This window comes from Sorex fumeus, unplaced genomic scaffold, assembly GCF_029834395.1.
Source record: "Sorex fumeus unplaced genomic scaffold, SorFum_2.1 ptg000002l, whole genome shotgun sequence".
In the NCBI taxonomy this organism is placed as follows: Eukaryota; Metazoa; Chordata; class Mammalia; order Eulipotyphla; family Soricidae; genus Sorex; species Sorex fumeus.
The window spans coordinates 60,476-77,001 of record NW_026606059.1 but is presented as its reverse complement, the minus strand read 5'-3'; the positions used below and the strand labels follow the sequence as shown (position 1 = coordinate 77,001).

At 38.1% G+C, this 16,526-nt stretch overlaps 1 protein-coding gene across 1 annotated transcript in view; it reads left to right on the top strand.

Moving 5' to 3' along the window:
• HECW1 (HECT, C2 and WW domain containing E3 ubiquitin protein ligase 1) overlaps positions 1-16,526 on the top strand; it is a 310,169-nt gene that overhangs the window by 263,564 nt on the left and 30,079 nt on the right. Inside the window, exons 22-26 of the mRNA XM_056112411.1 lie at positions 4,798-4,881; positions 5,495-5,604; positions 10,976-11,096; positions 11,891-12,004; positions 13,086-13,238. Of these exons, the coding sequence (XP_055968386.1) occupies positions 4,798-4,881; positions 5,495-5,604; positions 10,976-11,096; positions 11,891-12,004; positions 13,086-13,238 (582 nt within the window). The remainder of the gene's footprint in view (positions 1-4,797; positions 4,882-5,494; positions 5,605-10,975; positions 11,097-11,890; positions 12,005-13,085; positions 13,239-16,526) is intronic.

Sequence of the window (16,526 nt, the reverse complement as noted above, 5' to 3'; positions counted from 1 at the left end):
ATAAAAATAAAATAAAACCCACAATCCCAAAGTTATTCATGATTGGGCTCTCCGAGAGGGGCAGAGGAATCGAACTTGGGTCGGCCATGTTGGCTGTGTGCAAGGCAAACGCCCTACCGCTGTGCTATCGCTCCAGCCCGCACGGCAGAGCCTGGCAAGCTCCCCGTGACGTATTCGATATGCCAGACACAGTAACAACAAAGTCCCCAATGGAGACGTTACTGGGCCCGCTCAAGCAAATCGATGATCAACGGGAGGGCCTTTACCTTACCTTACCTTTATTCATGATTGGGTTTCAGGCATGAATTGTTTGGGCACCAATTCCTTTACCAGTACCCACTGCCCTCCACCAGTTTCTCCCTTCCCCTGACCTTTGCCTCTCCCCCCGCCACTCCAGTCTATCTCTATGAGAGACTTTTCATTTTTCTTTTACTATATTGTTGCTGATAGGTTTTCGTACATAATGCTTAACTGCCTTTCAGCACCACCACCTCCTCCCATTTGTGAAGGTAGGCGTTGACCCCAGGGACCTGTCCTGTCTCCAAGCCCCTCAGGTGGCATGTTTCCTACTGACTACCAGTTCTCAACTTCTTTTTCCCTGTTGTCTTTGGGCAGTCATTATTCCCCAGTATGTTTTCTTATACTTCGCATATGAGAGAGATTATTCTATATCAATATCTTTCCCTCTGACAAACTTGACTATGCATGATACTTTCCAGGTTCCTCCATGTAGCAGCAAACTGTATAACTTTTATCTTTTCTTATGGCCAAGGAATATTCCATTGTATGTATGTGTGTGTGTGTGTGTATATATATATATATATATATATATATATTATAGTTTCTTTATACAGTCATTTATTCTTGGACACTCAGGTTGTTTCCAGATTTTTCTATTGTGAATAATGCTGCAAGAAATATAGGGGTGCAAATGTCATTTTTCTGTTTTTGGGCCTTTGGTTTATATTCTGAGAAGTGATGTTGTTGAGTTATATTAAGCTTAATTACTAAATTCTTAAGGAGTGTTTATATTGTTTTCCAAAAAGTCAGGCCAAGCAATATTCCCACGAACAGTGAATGAGTCCCTTTCTCCCTGCATCAATGCTGGCATGGTGTTCTTGATTTTTTTTGATGTGTGTCAAAAAGACATTGTGTTTTTTTTCATTCCACTTTCTTCTCTCTCACTGTTTGCATATAGAAAAGCCATGGACTTTTGGGTATTGATTTTATAGCCTTCAACTTTACTATACAAGTCTGTTGTTTCTAGGTGTTTCTTGGTAGAGGTTATAGGGTTCTCTAAGTATAGTATCATATCATTGGCGAATAGTGAGAGCTTGATTTCTTTCTTTCCTACCAGAATGCCCTTAATATCTTTTTCTTACCTAACCACTATAGCAAGTACTTCCAGTACTATACTGAACAGCAGTGGAGAGAATGGGCATCCTTGTCTTGTCCCTGATCGTAGAGGGAAGGCTCTCAGTTTTTCACCATTGAGAATGATGCTTGCTGTAGACTTGTCGTAGATAGTTTTAACTATTGTGCCCCAGAAAATCAAGTACCTAGGAATCAGCTTAACTAAGAGAGTAAAGGACCTATACAAAGAAAACTACAAAACGCTACTTTAGGAAATAAAAGAAGACATAAGAAAATGGAAAGATATTCCCTGCTCATGGATTGGGAGAATTAACATTGTCAAAATGGCAATACTTCCCAAAGCATTGTACAAATTCAATGTGATCCCTATAAGGATACCCATGACATTCTTCAAAGAAATGGAGCAAAACACTCCTGAAATTCATATGGAACAATAAGCCCCCACGAATAGCTAAAGCAATTCTTGGGAAAAAGAAAATGGGAGGAATCAACCTCCGTAACTTCAAACTCTACTACAAAGCAGTAATAATTAAAACAGCATGGTACTAGAACAAAGGCAGAGCTGCAGACCAATGGAACAGGGATGAATATACTGACATCTCCCCTCAAACATATGAACATCTAATTTTTGATAAAGGAGCAAGAAATGTGAAATGGGGTAAGGAAAGCCTCTTTAACAAATTGTGCTGGCAAAAATGGAAGTCTACATGCAAAAAAAATGGGCTCAGATCTCTGCCTAACACCATGTACAAAAGTAAGATCAAAATGGATTAAAGACCTCAACATCAGACTAGAATCCATAAGGTACATTGAAGACAAAGTTGACAAACCCCTCCATGATATTGAAGCTAATGGTATCTTCAAAGATGTTATGCCATTGGCTGAGCAAGTGAAAACAGAGATAGACAAATGGGACTATCTTAAACTAAGAAGCTTCTGCAACTCAAAAGAAACAATGACCAAAATACAAAGACAGTCTACAGAATGGGAAAGGATATTCGCCAAATACACATCCGACAAGGGATTGATATCAAGGATATATAAAGCACTGGTTGAACTCCAAAAGAAGAAAACATCCAACCCTATCAAAAAATGGGGCAACTAAATGAACAGAAACTTTCTCAATGAAGAAATACGAATGGCAAAAAGGCACATGAGAAAATGCTCTACATCATTAATCATCAGGGAGATGCAAATCAAAACCACAATGAAATATCATCTCACACTACAGAGACTGGCCCACATCCAAAAGAACAAAAGCAACCAGTGCTGGCGCGGATGTGGCGAGAAAGGGACCTTCCTTCCCTACTGGTGGGAATGCCGACTGGCTCAGCCCTTTTGGAAAACAGTATGGACAATTCTCCAAAAATTAGAAATTGAGCTCCCATTTGACCCAGCAATACCACTATAGGGAATAGATCCCAGAGAGGCAAAAAAGTATAGTCAAAGTGAAATCTGCACTTGTTTATTATTGCAGCACTGTTTACATTAGCCAGAATCTGGAAAAAACCTGAGTACCCGAGAACAGATGACTGGTTAAAGAAACTTTGGTACATCTACACAATGGAGTACTATGTAGCTGTTATATAGTAGAAGTCATGAAATTTACATACAAGTGGTACTACATGGAAAGTATCATGCTAAGCAAAATGAATCAGAAAAAGAGGGATAGACATAGAAAGATTGCATTCATCTGGGGAACATAAAGTAACAAAATAGGAGACTAACACCCAAGAATAGCTAAGATTAGCACCAGGAGGTTTACTCCATGGCTTGGAGGCCAACCACACATGCTAGGGGAAAAGGCAGCTCAGATAGAGAAGGGAGCACCAAATAAAGGGTGTTGGGAGGATTCTCCCAGGATGGGAGAAGCATGCTGAAAGTAGACTATATACCAAACATGATTGCCATTCAATGCCTCTTTTGCAAACCACAACACCCAAAAGGAGAGAGAGAACAAAAGGGAATGCCCTGCCACAGAGGCAGGGTGGGATGGGGGGATGGGGGGTGGGAGGGATACTGGGATCCGTGGTGGTGGAAAATGGGCACTGGTGGAAGGGTGGGTACTTGATCATTGTATAATTGAAACCCAAGCACAAAAATTTTTAAGTCTACAATTGTACCTCATGGTGTTTCACTAATAAAAATTGAAAAAATAAATAAATTTTAGTCACTTTTATGATTCAATAAATAAATAAATAAAACAAAAAGACATTGTGTTAAAAAATGCCAGTCTCTGTAGTGTGAATTTAGTGCGTTTCTCTATTCAGTCTCATTCTGTATATATTTGTAGTGGCAAAAAGTTCCTATATCCTGCCATTTTTTTAATCTCAACACTAGAAATTAAAGTTCATTATCTCTTGACCTAAATATATGTAATATATATGCACTTATATGTTAATGATGAAGATTTTGATTCATGTAAGCAGAGAGGAAACAGTCGTATCCGTATTATCTTTATAAATAGATTTGTTTTTTTTTTTCTTTTTGGCCACATCCAACAGTGTTCAGGGATGATTCTTGACTTGTGCTCAGGAGTTATCTCTGGTGGTGTTTGGAGACTGTATGTAGTGCCAAGGACTAAAACCAAGGTCATCTGCAAGCAAAGCAAGCAGCTTATTATCCCCGATACTATCTCTCCAGTCTCTGTAAATAGACTTTTTATGTATTATTTGGTGGAGACTAAATAAGAGTATCATGGAGCGCTCTGCATCAATTTTTTAATTCATATAACAGAAATCATTGCAAAATAAACATTTGAATCAGATTTTTGTTATATCTCCTCAAGCAAAAGGAGATTAACTTCTTTGAAGTGTGTACATGTTGGAATGACTACTGGCTATGTTGTTTGTAATAGTTTAATATTTTAATATCAGAGAAGCAAATTGCAAAGTATTTTTGAAAATAAACTATATATCCCCAGATTTTCTTGGAATAATTTTTCTGATTTGAATTGCATATTGTGAAGGGGGAAAGGCTTTTTAAATTAGAATTTAGCAGAGTTCTTATACTGACTTGGAAAGTCATTTGGAGGCCAGATTCTTTATTCATGTGCCCAGGATCATGGTTTATGTTTCCCATCAAGCACTGAACTTTCTCAACAGACTGCCCTTTTTCCTCCTGGACCTCCAGTATGCAGAAGGCCTTCAGCAGCTGTACTGAGATCCATTCCCAAGTGTCACTGCTCTGAGTGGACCTACCTCTACTATGTTCTAAGCTTCGGTTCTTATATGAGTCTGGGGAAAGACAATCCTCTGCAGAGCACAAAACATCATGAGTTTTCAATACGAAGTTAAAATACCATGAAATTCATTGGATATTAGAACGACCGTATAGGAAGAGAAAGAAGAGCTCAGAAAAGGATTTTTTTCCTTCATACATGTGTTGATATATGATAAAAATTTTCTTTTCCTTTTTCTCTAGGGAGAAAATCCATTACATTCGGACTGAGGGTACTCATGGGCTTGAAAAGTTGTCTTATGACGCAGATCTGGTTATTTTGCTAAGGTAAGGTGCTGAGCCCAAAAGTTCTGGAAAAGCATCTGGAGGGCTGCCTCCTCTATTACAGAAATATCATTTGTTTTAGAAGATTAAAATAGATGCAACTAAACAAGTTTCCAATCCCTATACTTGCTATCAGTTACCTTATGTTTACAACTGAGATATCCAGAGTTATGAATGATACTTGATCACGACTTTGTTATAAGGTTATAACAATGAGAATTTGCATGCTGAAATGAACCTTTCTTTCTATTACTGTAGCAGACTCTAAGTGCTTTTGTTGCTCGGGGGATTGTAATTGATATTAGCACAGTTCACTAACTCACTTAAAGACATAGAATTAACTTCCTCCCTCCCTTCCTTCCTTCCTTCCCTCCTTCCTTCCCTCCCTCCCTCCCTCCCTCCTTCCCTCCCTCCCTCCCTCCCTCCTTCCCTCCCTCCCTCCCTCCCTCCTTCCTTCCTTCCTTCCTTCCTTCCTTCCTTCCTTCCTTCCTTCCTTCCCTCCTGCCTTCCTGCCTTTCTGCCTTCCTTCCATCCTCCCTCCCTCCTTCTCTCCCTTCTTTCCTCTCTTCTCTCTGTCTCTGTCTCTCTCTTTCTCTGTCTCTCTCTTTTTTTGCAGTCTCTTTGAAGAAGAGATCATGTCCTATGTCCCCCTGCAGGCTGCCTTCCACCCTGGGTACAGCTTTTCTCCCCGCTGTTCTCCCTGTGCCTCACCTCAAAACTCCCCAGGTAATTTGAGTGTCTGGCACTATATCTTCCATCTGTTTTAACACAAGATAAAAGAAAATAAAGCAAGAATACTGTCTTTGGTCCTCAATTTTCTGATCAAAAGCACATTGTCTAAATTGGCTATTTGTTGACAAATTGTAGCCTGTCTTATAGTATTCCCAAGCAAGAGTGAATTTTACATGCTTAATGATTGGAAATAATTTTCCCAAAACAGTATTGAAGTACACATAAAATTGTATGAAATTTTATCAGTGTATCACTGTATCACTGTCATCCCTTTATTTGTCGATTTACTCAAGGGGGCACAAGTAACATCTCTGTTCATTCCAGCCCTGAGATTTTAGCAGCCTCTCCTTGCTCGTCTTTCCCAATGATTGGAGACTCTTTCAGGGTCAGGGGAATGAGACCTGCTATAGTTGCTGGTTTTGGCATATCAAATACACCATGGGGAGCTTGCCAGGCTCTGCCCTTATAGGCAGGATACTCTCATTAGCTTGCTGGGCTCTCCAGAGGTTATCATAAGCAACTGTGGACACTCAAATTCTAAATGATAAAATAGTACTTCTGGGGGAGAAAAAAAATTCTTCATGTCTTTTTACTTTCTAGTTTTGATATCTGGAATATCCCTTCTTAGTAAATACCTTTATTCCTTAAAAAAAAAAAAGATCTATCTCAACATAGAATAGCCTGTCACAGTCCTTTTGAATATACATATTCCTTACGGTTGGTACCAGCATATTGAGATTCTTCTGATTTGGCTGCCCAGATGAACAGTTATTCACATCACTGCCTGCTTTTCATCCTAGCAAATTATTCTCTTTTTGAAACAATTCCAGTTTTTGGATGCTCCTAGTGTTTAGATTCTCAAAGAATATTGTATTCTCAATTGTTTTCTTATATCCGGAGCATAGGAATGGGTATCTTCCTCTCAAAGATTATTTCCATAGGATTTTATAAATACAGAAATTATTGATTAAATAGTATAAGCTTTGTGAATGCCTATTTTTCATATTTCATTAATGCTGTATATATCAAAAGCCCCTTCTACTTTGATAAAAGATAGACTCTTTATTTTGTAGTGATTGAAACTATTCTATAAATTTCAGTTTCAGTTTTTGTTTTGTTCATTTATTGGAATTTTAGTTTTTTCTAGTGAATGAAATAAATTCTTTAAAAAGTATTAGCCTTTTGTCTTGTTTTAATAGACTTTACTGGAGCGATAGCACAGCGGTAGGGCGTTTGCCTTGCACGCAGCCAACATGGCCGACCCGAGTTCGATTCCTCCGCCCCTCTCGGAGAGCCCGGCAAGCTACCAAGAGGATCTTGCCCACACGGCAGAGCCTGGCAAGCCACCTGTGATGTATTCGATATGCCAAACACAGTAACAACAAAGTCTCCAATGGGGACGTTACTGGGCCCGCTCGAGCAAATTGATGATCAACGGGAGGGCCTTTACCTTTTACCTTTTTACTGTCTACCCCTTTAATATTTTTTACCATCATTTTAGCACATAGGAGTCCTTATTAGTATTAAAATTGCATAAAGATTCATTATTTCTCTAAAGTAAAAACCAGAAAAGAGATGCACAGAAAAAAATTTAAATCACTCATCATTCCACCATTATAATAAAACCAGTATCAACACTGAGTATGTTTTAGATACAGAATTCTAAAAAATTATCCTCTTTTGAAAGAGTTATCTGTAATTTCTCTATACTTTCCCCACAACATACCTATACATAAAAACCATTTGAATGGATTTGTTCTATTTGCTTTTTGAATTGTCAAAATTTATTGAACCATTCTTGTGTTAATGTATATTAAATTGTTCCTTTTTTTCACGATTAAAAATAAACTACAACTAAATATGAAAAAAATCATATGGCCCTCAAAACCTTAAATATTAGACTATCTGAACTTAACAAAAAATATCAGTAATTCCCTGTAAACTTGGACTACACCTTTGTACATAGTATCTGTTGTCTTCTTTACATTTACGACTGAGTAATTTTGGTAATGTTTTTGTTAACTTGTAAGGGCTAATCAGATATTAATTTATTGTATACAAATTTTATTATTATATACTATAATAACTATACTGTAATAACACGACACATCATAAGACACTCCCTACCCATTTTCCATAATTACCACACCATATTTGATGGGGCTCGGACAATAGGCAACAAATCATAGAGGGAAATATATGTATATGCCTTTCAGAGAGCCTGGCAAGCTACTGAGAGTATGCCACCTGGCAAGCTACCCGTGGTGTATTCGATATGCCAAAAACAGTAACAATAGCTGGTCTCATTCCCCTGACCCTGAAAGAGCCTCCAATATGGCAGAGGTGGGAAGGACGAGAGGAGAGGCTGTTAAAATATCAGGGCTAGGATGAATGGAGATGTTACTGGTGCCCACTTGAGCAAGTTGATAAACAACGGAGGACAGTGCTACAGTGCATACTATATATTAGCACTATAGCACTGCCCTCCTATTGTTCATCAATTTGCTCGAGTGGGCACCAGTAACGTCTCACAACAAATTGTGAGACTTGTTGTTACTGTTTCTGGCATATCAGATATGTCACATGTAGCTTGCCAGGCTTTGCCGTGTGGGTGAGATACTCTCAGTAACTTGCCAGGCCTTCCGAGAGGGGTGGAGGAATCGAACTCGGGTCAGCCGCATGCAAGGCAAATGCCCTACCGACTGTGCTATCGCCCCACCCATAATATAATATATTCTCTCTATATAATACTATAATATAATACTATATTATGAGCACTAATTATGACACATTTTTGTTAAGTTGTAGATCTTTTAATTACTAGTGATCACCATTATTGTTTCTTTAAGGATTCAAAAGGATTTTCTTACATGATGTAAATTTTCTCTGCTTAAGTATTTCATTCCAAGTGAACTTTCAGTGAAGTAAAATTAAAAAACGTATTAATTTCAGGCTTTATCAAGATAATGAGCTTCAGGCTGGAGCAATAGCACAACGGGTGGGGCATTTGCCTTGTACTCGGCTGACCCGGGTTCGATTCCCAGCATCCCATATGGTCCCCCAAGCACCGCCAGGAGTAATTCCTGAGTTCAAAGCAAGGAGTAACCCTTGTGCATCGCCGGTTGTGACCCAAAAAGAAAAAAAATGATAATGAGCTTCAGTCAAATTCATTCCTCCAAGTAGAATCCAAATATGGGAGTAGTTTTCCCCTGCTTGTTTCACTTGATTATCATTTTTATGTTTTGGAGGTAAATTTGAATTTATTTTATATCTTGAAAAGTAAAGATAGTTGATTAGAAAAATCTAGCAATTTCTATCTTACAACCTGTAGAGTTGTAACCTGAAGACAATGGGGAAATTCAGAAAATGGAATTTAGGAATATGTTCTGTTCAAGGAAAAGATGTCTCATTATCAGTCAATTCTGTAATAGTTCCCTAAAACTTTTATTTGTTAGTTTGTCACCTCTGAACCGTATTATTCCACCAGCCAAGCTGGAGGAAGTCCCCAAGATGACATCCACTGGGAACTCTCTTATGATGGAACTGGTGTATAATATGGCCTCCATTAACAAGGGCTTACGCTAGGTCACTAAGATGGGGACTGTCTCCTATTTATAGCCTATTGCTTTTGCCTCATATTTTTTTCAGTATTGTACATAAAGAAGTATAGATTAAGAGTGCCAGGTGTTCACTATAATTCTCCTTATCTTTTGAGGCAAAATTCCACAGCTTAGTTCATTACAGCACTCTTTACAATAGCCAGAATCTGGAGAAAACCTGAGTGCCTGAGAACAGATGACTTAAAATTATAAAAAAAAAAATTTATTTTATTTTTATTAGACTGCCACTAATAAAAAAAGGTGAAAATTAAATAAAAATAAATAAAAAAGGAAAAAAAGAAATTTCTTCCTAATTGCAGCTTTGGTCTTTGGTGGGACTTTTTTTTTTTTTTTGGTGTTTGGAACGTTAAATTTTTTTTAATGTTTATTAGTGAGACACCATGAGCTACATTTATAGACTTACAAATTTTTGTGCTTGGGTTTCAATTATACAATGATCAAATACCCATCCCTCCACCAGTGCCCATTTTATTTTTAGCCAAAATGTCCTCTCTTTTGTCTGGGAGCTCTCCTGTTACTTATTCATTCAGGTTCCAGGTACATTTCTGTAATAAATGCAAGTTTTGTACAAAATTGAAATAATTACAGGAGAATAAAAGCACAGGCTCTCCCTATTTGTTTCTCTCTTGGTGCTAACTTTTTTTCTCATTTTGATACTAATTTTATTGAACGTATGTAATTATCAACACAATCTAAAAATTTTATGTAAAGTTGTACAGTTCCTACTTTTTGAGATATTTATGAAATCAGCCTGGGTTCTATAGAGACAATAAATATAGAGATCTATGCAAAAGTACTTTTTGAGGTATAACAAAAACTGTATAGAAATGGTAATATGATTAATGGTAGTACCAGCTTTAGCAAACATAAAAGATATGTTGTAATATCTAGGTATAGGATTATACTTTCATCATAAACTAGCATTGTCGTTCTAGCTTTATTCCGCAATAAGGTACATCACTATATATTTTGTCCACTGGTATGAGTCAAAAGAACTGTCAGGTAGACAATTCCACGTTTGTATCTGGCAGTTCTGGACCCACCTAGGCTACCCCCAGTGGTACTTGGTGTATCATTTGGTGTTGGGGATTAAATTCCAGGCCTTGTGCCATGCAAGCCGTGTTTTCCATTCTTTTTGAGTTATCTGTCTTATCTCTCTTCATTCTTAAGCATTTTGGCACATCTCGTGGTGTCCCTCTCCTTCCTAAATCTTTGCATTATCCTTGGATAAGTTCAATATCCTCAGCTACATGCATTAATTTCCTGGTCTTTTCCTACTCTGCCACCTTCTCCTTTGCCACCTCAATATACTCATTCTCGCAATCACCTTCCTGCTTTTGCTATTTCTGAAATAATCAATTAAAGATCTTATTACATTAAACATCTTTATTTAATCACTCTACCCCGTATCATCCTTTGGCCTTCCCAGAACCCCCATTTAGCGGACCCTTCTCCTTTCCTTTCTAATATCTTTCCTCAGTCCAGCATAGCTTTTATGATTTGAGTAACATCAGTTTCAATACAACTTGAAATAATTGGAATGAATGATATAATTATCATTCTCAAGATCTGTCTTCCTTTGAATTATATTTCTTCATTATAAAGGTCGCTGAGGGAATGATGAAAATAAGAAAAACCTGATAAGGGAAAATATGAAAATAAGAATGTGCCGGTTTACCCCTCACCTACCCTCTGCTCTTTAATTAAAAATTTATGAACATCAGCCTATGTGCTTTTCACTGCAGGTTTGCAGAGAGCCAGTGCAAGAGCCCCTTCACCCTATCGAAGAGACTTTGAGGCTAAACTTCGCAATTTCTACCGAAAACTGGAAGCCAAAGGATTTGGTCAGGGTCCAGGGAAAATTAAGTGAGTGTTCCCTTGTTTGGCACAGAATTCGGATGGTAGATCTCATATTCTTTTCTCCCCTCTTTCTCTGTAGTATTTTTTGAAATTGATACCATGGTGTGACTACCATGGAATGAATATCATGGGAGTATTCTCTGAACACTTCTGTTCATGAAAGGGAGGAAGGAAAAACTTGGGAAGCTGGAATGAAAAAGATAAGTTAAGATGTCATCTTAATTTCTTAAAAGAACAAAAATGTTAAGGGAGATTGAAGAGAAAGAGAAGAGAAATGAAGGAGATTGAAAGAATAGATTTCAGACAAAGGTACTTAGAAAATCAATGGAAAGCCTTTTCAAAAATAAGAAATCTTGAACAATATTTAAAAATCTTTTATTTCCCTTATTTGTGGCACAAATATAACTGTAAAATTCATGGGCTCTCTGTATTAAAACAAAAGTTAAACGTTATTTTTCTCTTCTGAATTTATTATTTACATATTGTAATGCAAAGGCCAAACTCAGGAATACAACTTTAGAGAATCTTTTTTTAATTGATCAAAAAGAATCTTACAGTAGTTGGATTTGATTGAAGGTGTCTAATTATAAAAATGTAAATCCTTGCACTCTCAATATTTCAAAAGTGTTAAAACTAGGTTCATCACAACATTGACAGTATGTGTACCTTTTCCTTTCCTTTTGATGGAGAGACTGGTGTATAAGATCATAAGCCTGGGTACTCATATCTCACCTAGCATGATTCCCAATATCAGCACTTCAAAGCTATTGCTAATGGCCTTCATTGCTTCTTCTCTCCAGGCTCATCATTCGTCGAGACCACTTGTTGGAGGGAACTTTCAATCAGGTGATGGCTTATTCCCGGAAAGAACTCCAGCGAAACAAGCTCTATGTCACCTTTGTTGGAGAGGAGGGGTGAGACACCAGTGGTTTTATGCAGACACTTCAATTTGGACAGTTTACTGCCCCCTATCTTGGGTGATCTTTCTCAAAAAAGGAGCAGAGTAGTCTAAGCATGTCTAATCTAAGCCTTTGCCCAACATGATTCTGATGATGTCCTCCCAGGAAGTCTTTCTGAGTTGTGCCAGGTTTTAGGATTCAAGTAGTTAAATATATTGTCAAAGTATGAACCAAGAATACAGTCCTAAACTATCAAACTTTTACTTTACAGCTTTGAGAAACTACTAAAAAAACACATTATCCTGAAGTGCACATTTACAGCCACATGCAAAATATTTTATATAATTTCAGGGGAAACCAACTCAACTAGGGAAGGTAATTCCACTAAAAAAGACATATGAATAAATTTAACATTCATATTCATGCATACATGTGGGCACACTTTTACTATTAGAAGAAATTCTTCTGTGCCTACACAACAGAGTCTTTGATTTTAATCAACTAGCTGTACCTTTTATCTAATAGGGGGTAAATGGAAGGGATGGAACCTTCCCAGTTGTTTTGCGCTATAGTAATCTTCAGCAGAGCTACATCTGGCAGTGTGTAAAGGATTATTGGTGTCTGGAATTAAACAAAACCAGGGTCTTGCCACATGCAAGATATGCATTTTTATCACTTTGAGTTATCAGGCCCTACTATCTGGGAAGGGAGGAGGAACACCAGACAGATCTTGGGGGCTATTGTCCTGACTCTGTGCTCAGGGTTGTACCCACTTTGTGCTTTGGGGACAATAATGAACTGAACCCAGGACTTCAGCACAAAACATGTGCTCAGCTCTTTGAGCTATCTCTGTGGCCTAGGTTTTATAAGATTGAACAAAGTTTAACTGATAATAAGAGTTTATTCATGGACATCTAAGAAAATCCCCAAACTAATTTTTTAGTATAATTTTCTATGTCAGGTAGATATTTCCATTGAGATTCACCCAAAAGAACTGATAATACTCTCAGCTTCCCCCAGTGTAACTCTAAAAGAGCACAGTAGGTCTCCCATCTCCCCATATAATGAGTTTCCTGGGCTTCTTTTTTCTTTTTAGCCTGGACTACAGTGGTCCTTCACGAGAGTTCTTCTTCCTTTTGTCTCAAGAGCTCTTCAATCCTTACTATGGACTCTTTGAATACTCTGCAAATGATACTTATACAGTGCAGATTAGCCCCATGTCTGCATTTGTGGAAAATCATCTTGAATGGTAAGATCTGGTATTTTCTTCCTTTTATGTAATTGAAATTTCTAGCCTTGTAAGTTAGAATTTCCTGAAAGCCATCATGTTTGAGAGAAGTGTAACATATAATATGAGTGAATTACAAAGTCTTCAGGAGAGAGCCCTTTATTAGTCCTCATCACTATACAAATAAAATTTTAATACATTATACTGGTAATATCTCAACTTCAAATTGGTGTAAGATACAATAGTTGACTTTTTAAAATTATACACTAAGGCACAGGTGCTGAATGTTGATAATCCAACTTAAAATCACAAACTCCAGTAGGAACCTCATGGAAGCATTCATGAGTTTGATATTCTTTTTATTTATTTATTTAATTTTGCTTTTTTGGGTCACACCCAATGATGCACAAGGGTTACTCTTGGCTTTGTACTCAGGAATTACTCCTGGCTGTGCTCGAGGGACCATATAGGATGCTGGGGATCGAACCCAGGTCGACTGCATGCAAGGCAAATGCCCTACCTGCTGTGTTATTGCTCCAGCCCAAAGTTTGATACTCTTTTATTTATTTATTTATTTATTTTGCTTTTTGGGTCACACCCAGCAATGCACAGGGCTGACTCCTGGCTCTTCACTCAGGAATTACTCCTGGCGGTGCTCGGGGGACCATATGGGGATGCTGGGAATCGAACCCGGGTCAGCTGCGTGCAAGGCAAATGCCCTCCCCACCGTGCTATCACTCCAACCCCAGTTTGATATTCTTTAATAAAAGGTTCTTGATAAAAATTGATGCAAAATGCTAAAAAATAATTTAGCAAACCAAATTCAACAGCATATAAAAATACCATATACCACAATCAAGTGAGATTTACCCTATGAATGCAAGAATTTTTCAACATACTCAAATCAATAAGTATTATGCACAACATCAAAAGGAAAGATAAAAACCATATGACCAAATCAATACGTATTATACACAACATCAAAAGGAAAGATAAAAACCATATGACCATATCAATTGATGCATAGAAAGTTCTAGCCAAGATACAACATCTATTCACAATAACAACCAAAAAAATAGGGTAGAAGGAACCTTCCTTGAGATAGTAAAGTCCATCTATAACAAATCATCCTCAATTGTGAGTAACTGAAAGCATTTCATCTGAGATGAAAGCGGTAAAGATAGCTTCTTCACCAAGTGGTGCTGGGAAAACTGAATAACTATGTGTAGAGAAATGAAGCTGGATCCTCAGCTCTTACCTTTCACAAAAGTCAGTTCAAAGCGGATCAAATACCTTGAGATCAAACCAGAATATATAAAATAAATTAAGGAAAATAGAGGTATAACATTCCAAGATTGGGACTTAAAAGTTGTTTTTAATGATATGATTGTACTGGCAACGACAACAAAACCAAAAATGTAGAAATAGTACTACATCATATTAAAGAATTTCTGCGTGGCAAAAGAAATAGGCTAAAACTACAAGATAACTGAATGGGAGAATATATTTGCAAGCAACATATCATATAAACAGTCGATATCCAAAAATACATAAAGTGCTCACAAAGTTCAATGAAAAAAATACAAAAATTGCACAGCAAACCTTGAGCACGTCTTAAAAATCTCTGTCACTTGCTTGTTCTCTCTCTCTTTTCTCTCTCTCTCTCTTTCTCTCTCTCTCTCTCTCTCTCTCTCTCTCTCTCTGATTTCCTCTATCTTGCTTTTGAGGTCACTGCTTCCAATTTTTGGCATTTTGGCTCAGCAACAATTCCCACTATTTTTTAGGTCAATTACTATTCTCAATCTACTAATTTCATGTTTAGACTTTTGGTGGGTAGATAGGCACATCTCTTTGACTCCACTGTTCTCCCTGCACTAACATATTCCTCAGAGACCTGGGCCCTAAGAAAACAGGATGAGGACGCTATTCAGGTCACCCAAAGAGGAACTGAAAGAGCTATGCTTGGAGTATCATGCTTCACTCAAGTGAGAGAAGGAATCCGGAGTTTCGACCTCTGTTGACAATCAAGAATCAGGGATGCTGTCTCGTTTGCCAAGGCATCGGAAATCAGATGGGCTGGACATGTAATGCAATTTGAAGACGACCACTGGACTAGAGCTGTTACCAACTGGGTTCCACATGACATCAAAAGAACGTGTGGCCACCCACCTACAAGATGGTCAGACTTCTTTAGCAAGACAAAAGATTTGAGGCTCTTCGTCTTCCTGTATTGAGCAGACACCACTGGGCTATACTAACACGAGACAGGGACACATGGAGACATTACTGGCGCCTGCTCAAGCAAATTGAGTTGTAATGGGATATCAAGTGATCAAGTGATCAAAAAGTAGATATACTACTCAGAAGAACATTATAATTATTAAATAGCATTTTAAACTTTAATCAGAAATTTATATCATCCATTAATTTTTTTTTTTTTTGCTTTTTGGGTCAGACATGGCGATGCACAGGGGTTACTCTTGGCTCTGCACTCAGGAGTTACTCCTGGCGGTGCTCAGGGGACCATATGGGATGTTGGGAATCGAACCCGGGTCGGCCACGTGCAAGGCAATCACCCTGCATGCTGTGCTATCTCTCCAGTCCCCTCATCCATTAATTTTTAATTCATATATGTGTTGTTGTTATTTATCTATGAAGAAAACTCAAGTGGTGAGCACAGTCCAACATATGTGAGGTCCTAAGTTAAATTCCTAATAGTTCATGCTCCCCCAATTTCACTGAATGAACCCTGGTGACCACATAAGGTCCCTGGACCAAGCCATTCAGGCATGTGATCCTGGACCTCCTTTTCTTTCTTTCCTTTCTTTCTTTCTTTCTTTCTTTCTTTCTTTCTTTCTTTCATTTTCTTTCTTATTAGTGAGACACCATGGGGTACAGTTGTAGACTTACAAACTTTCATGCTTGGGTTTCAGTTACACAATGATCGAGTACCCATCCCTCCACCAGTGCCCATTCTCCACCACAAATGAACCCAGAGGCCCTCCCACCCCCCATCCCCCCACCCCACCCCACCTCTGTGGTAGGGCATTCCCTTTTGCTCTCTCTTTCCTTTGGGGTGCTGTGGTTTGCAATAGAGGTATTGAGTGGCCATCGTGTTTGTGGACCTCCTTTTCTACTCCTCTGGGTGTGGTGCCTAGAAAACATAAAATAAATCAAAATACAAAGATATTATAAAGGTAAAGGTAAAGGCCCTCCCGTTGATCGTCGATTTGCTCGAGTGGGCCCAGTAACGTCTCCATTGGAAACTTTGTTGTTACTGTGTCTGGCATATCGAATACTCTCGGTAGC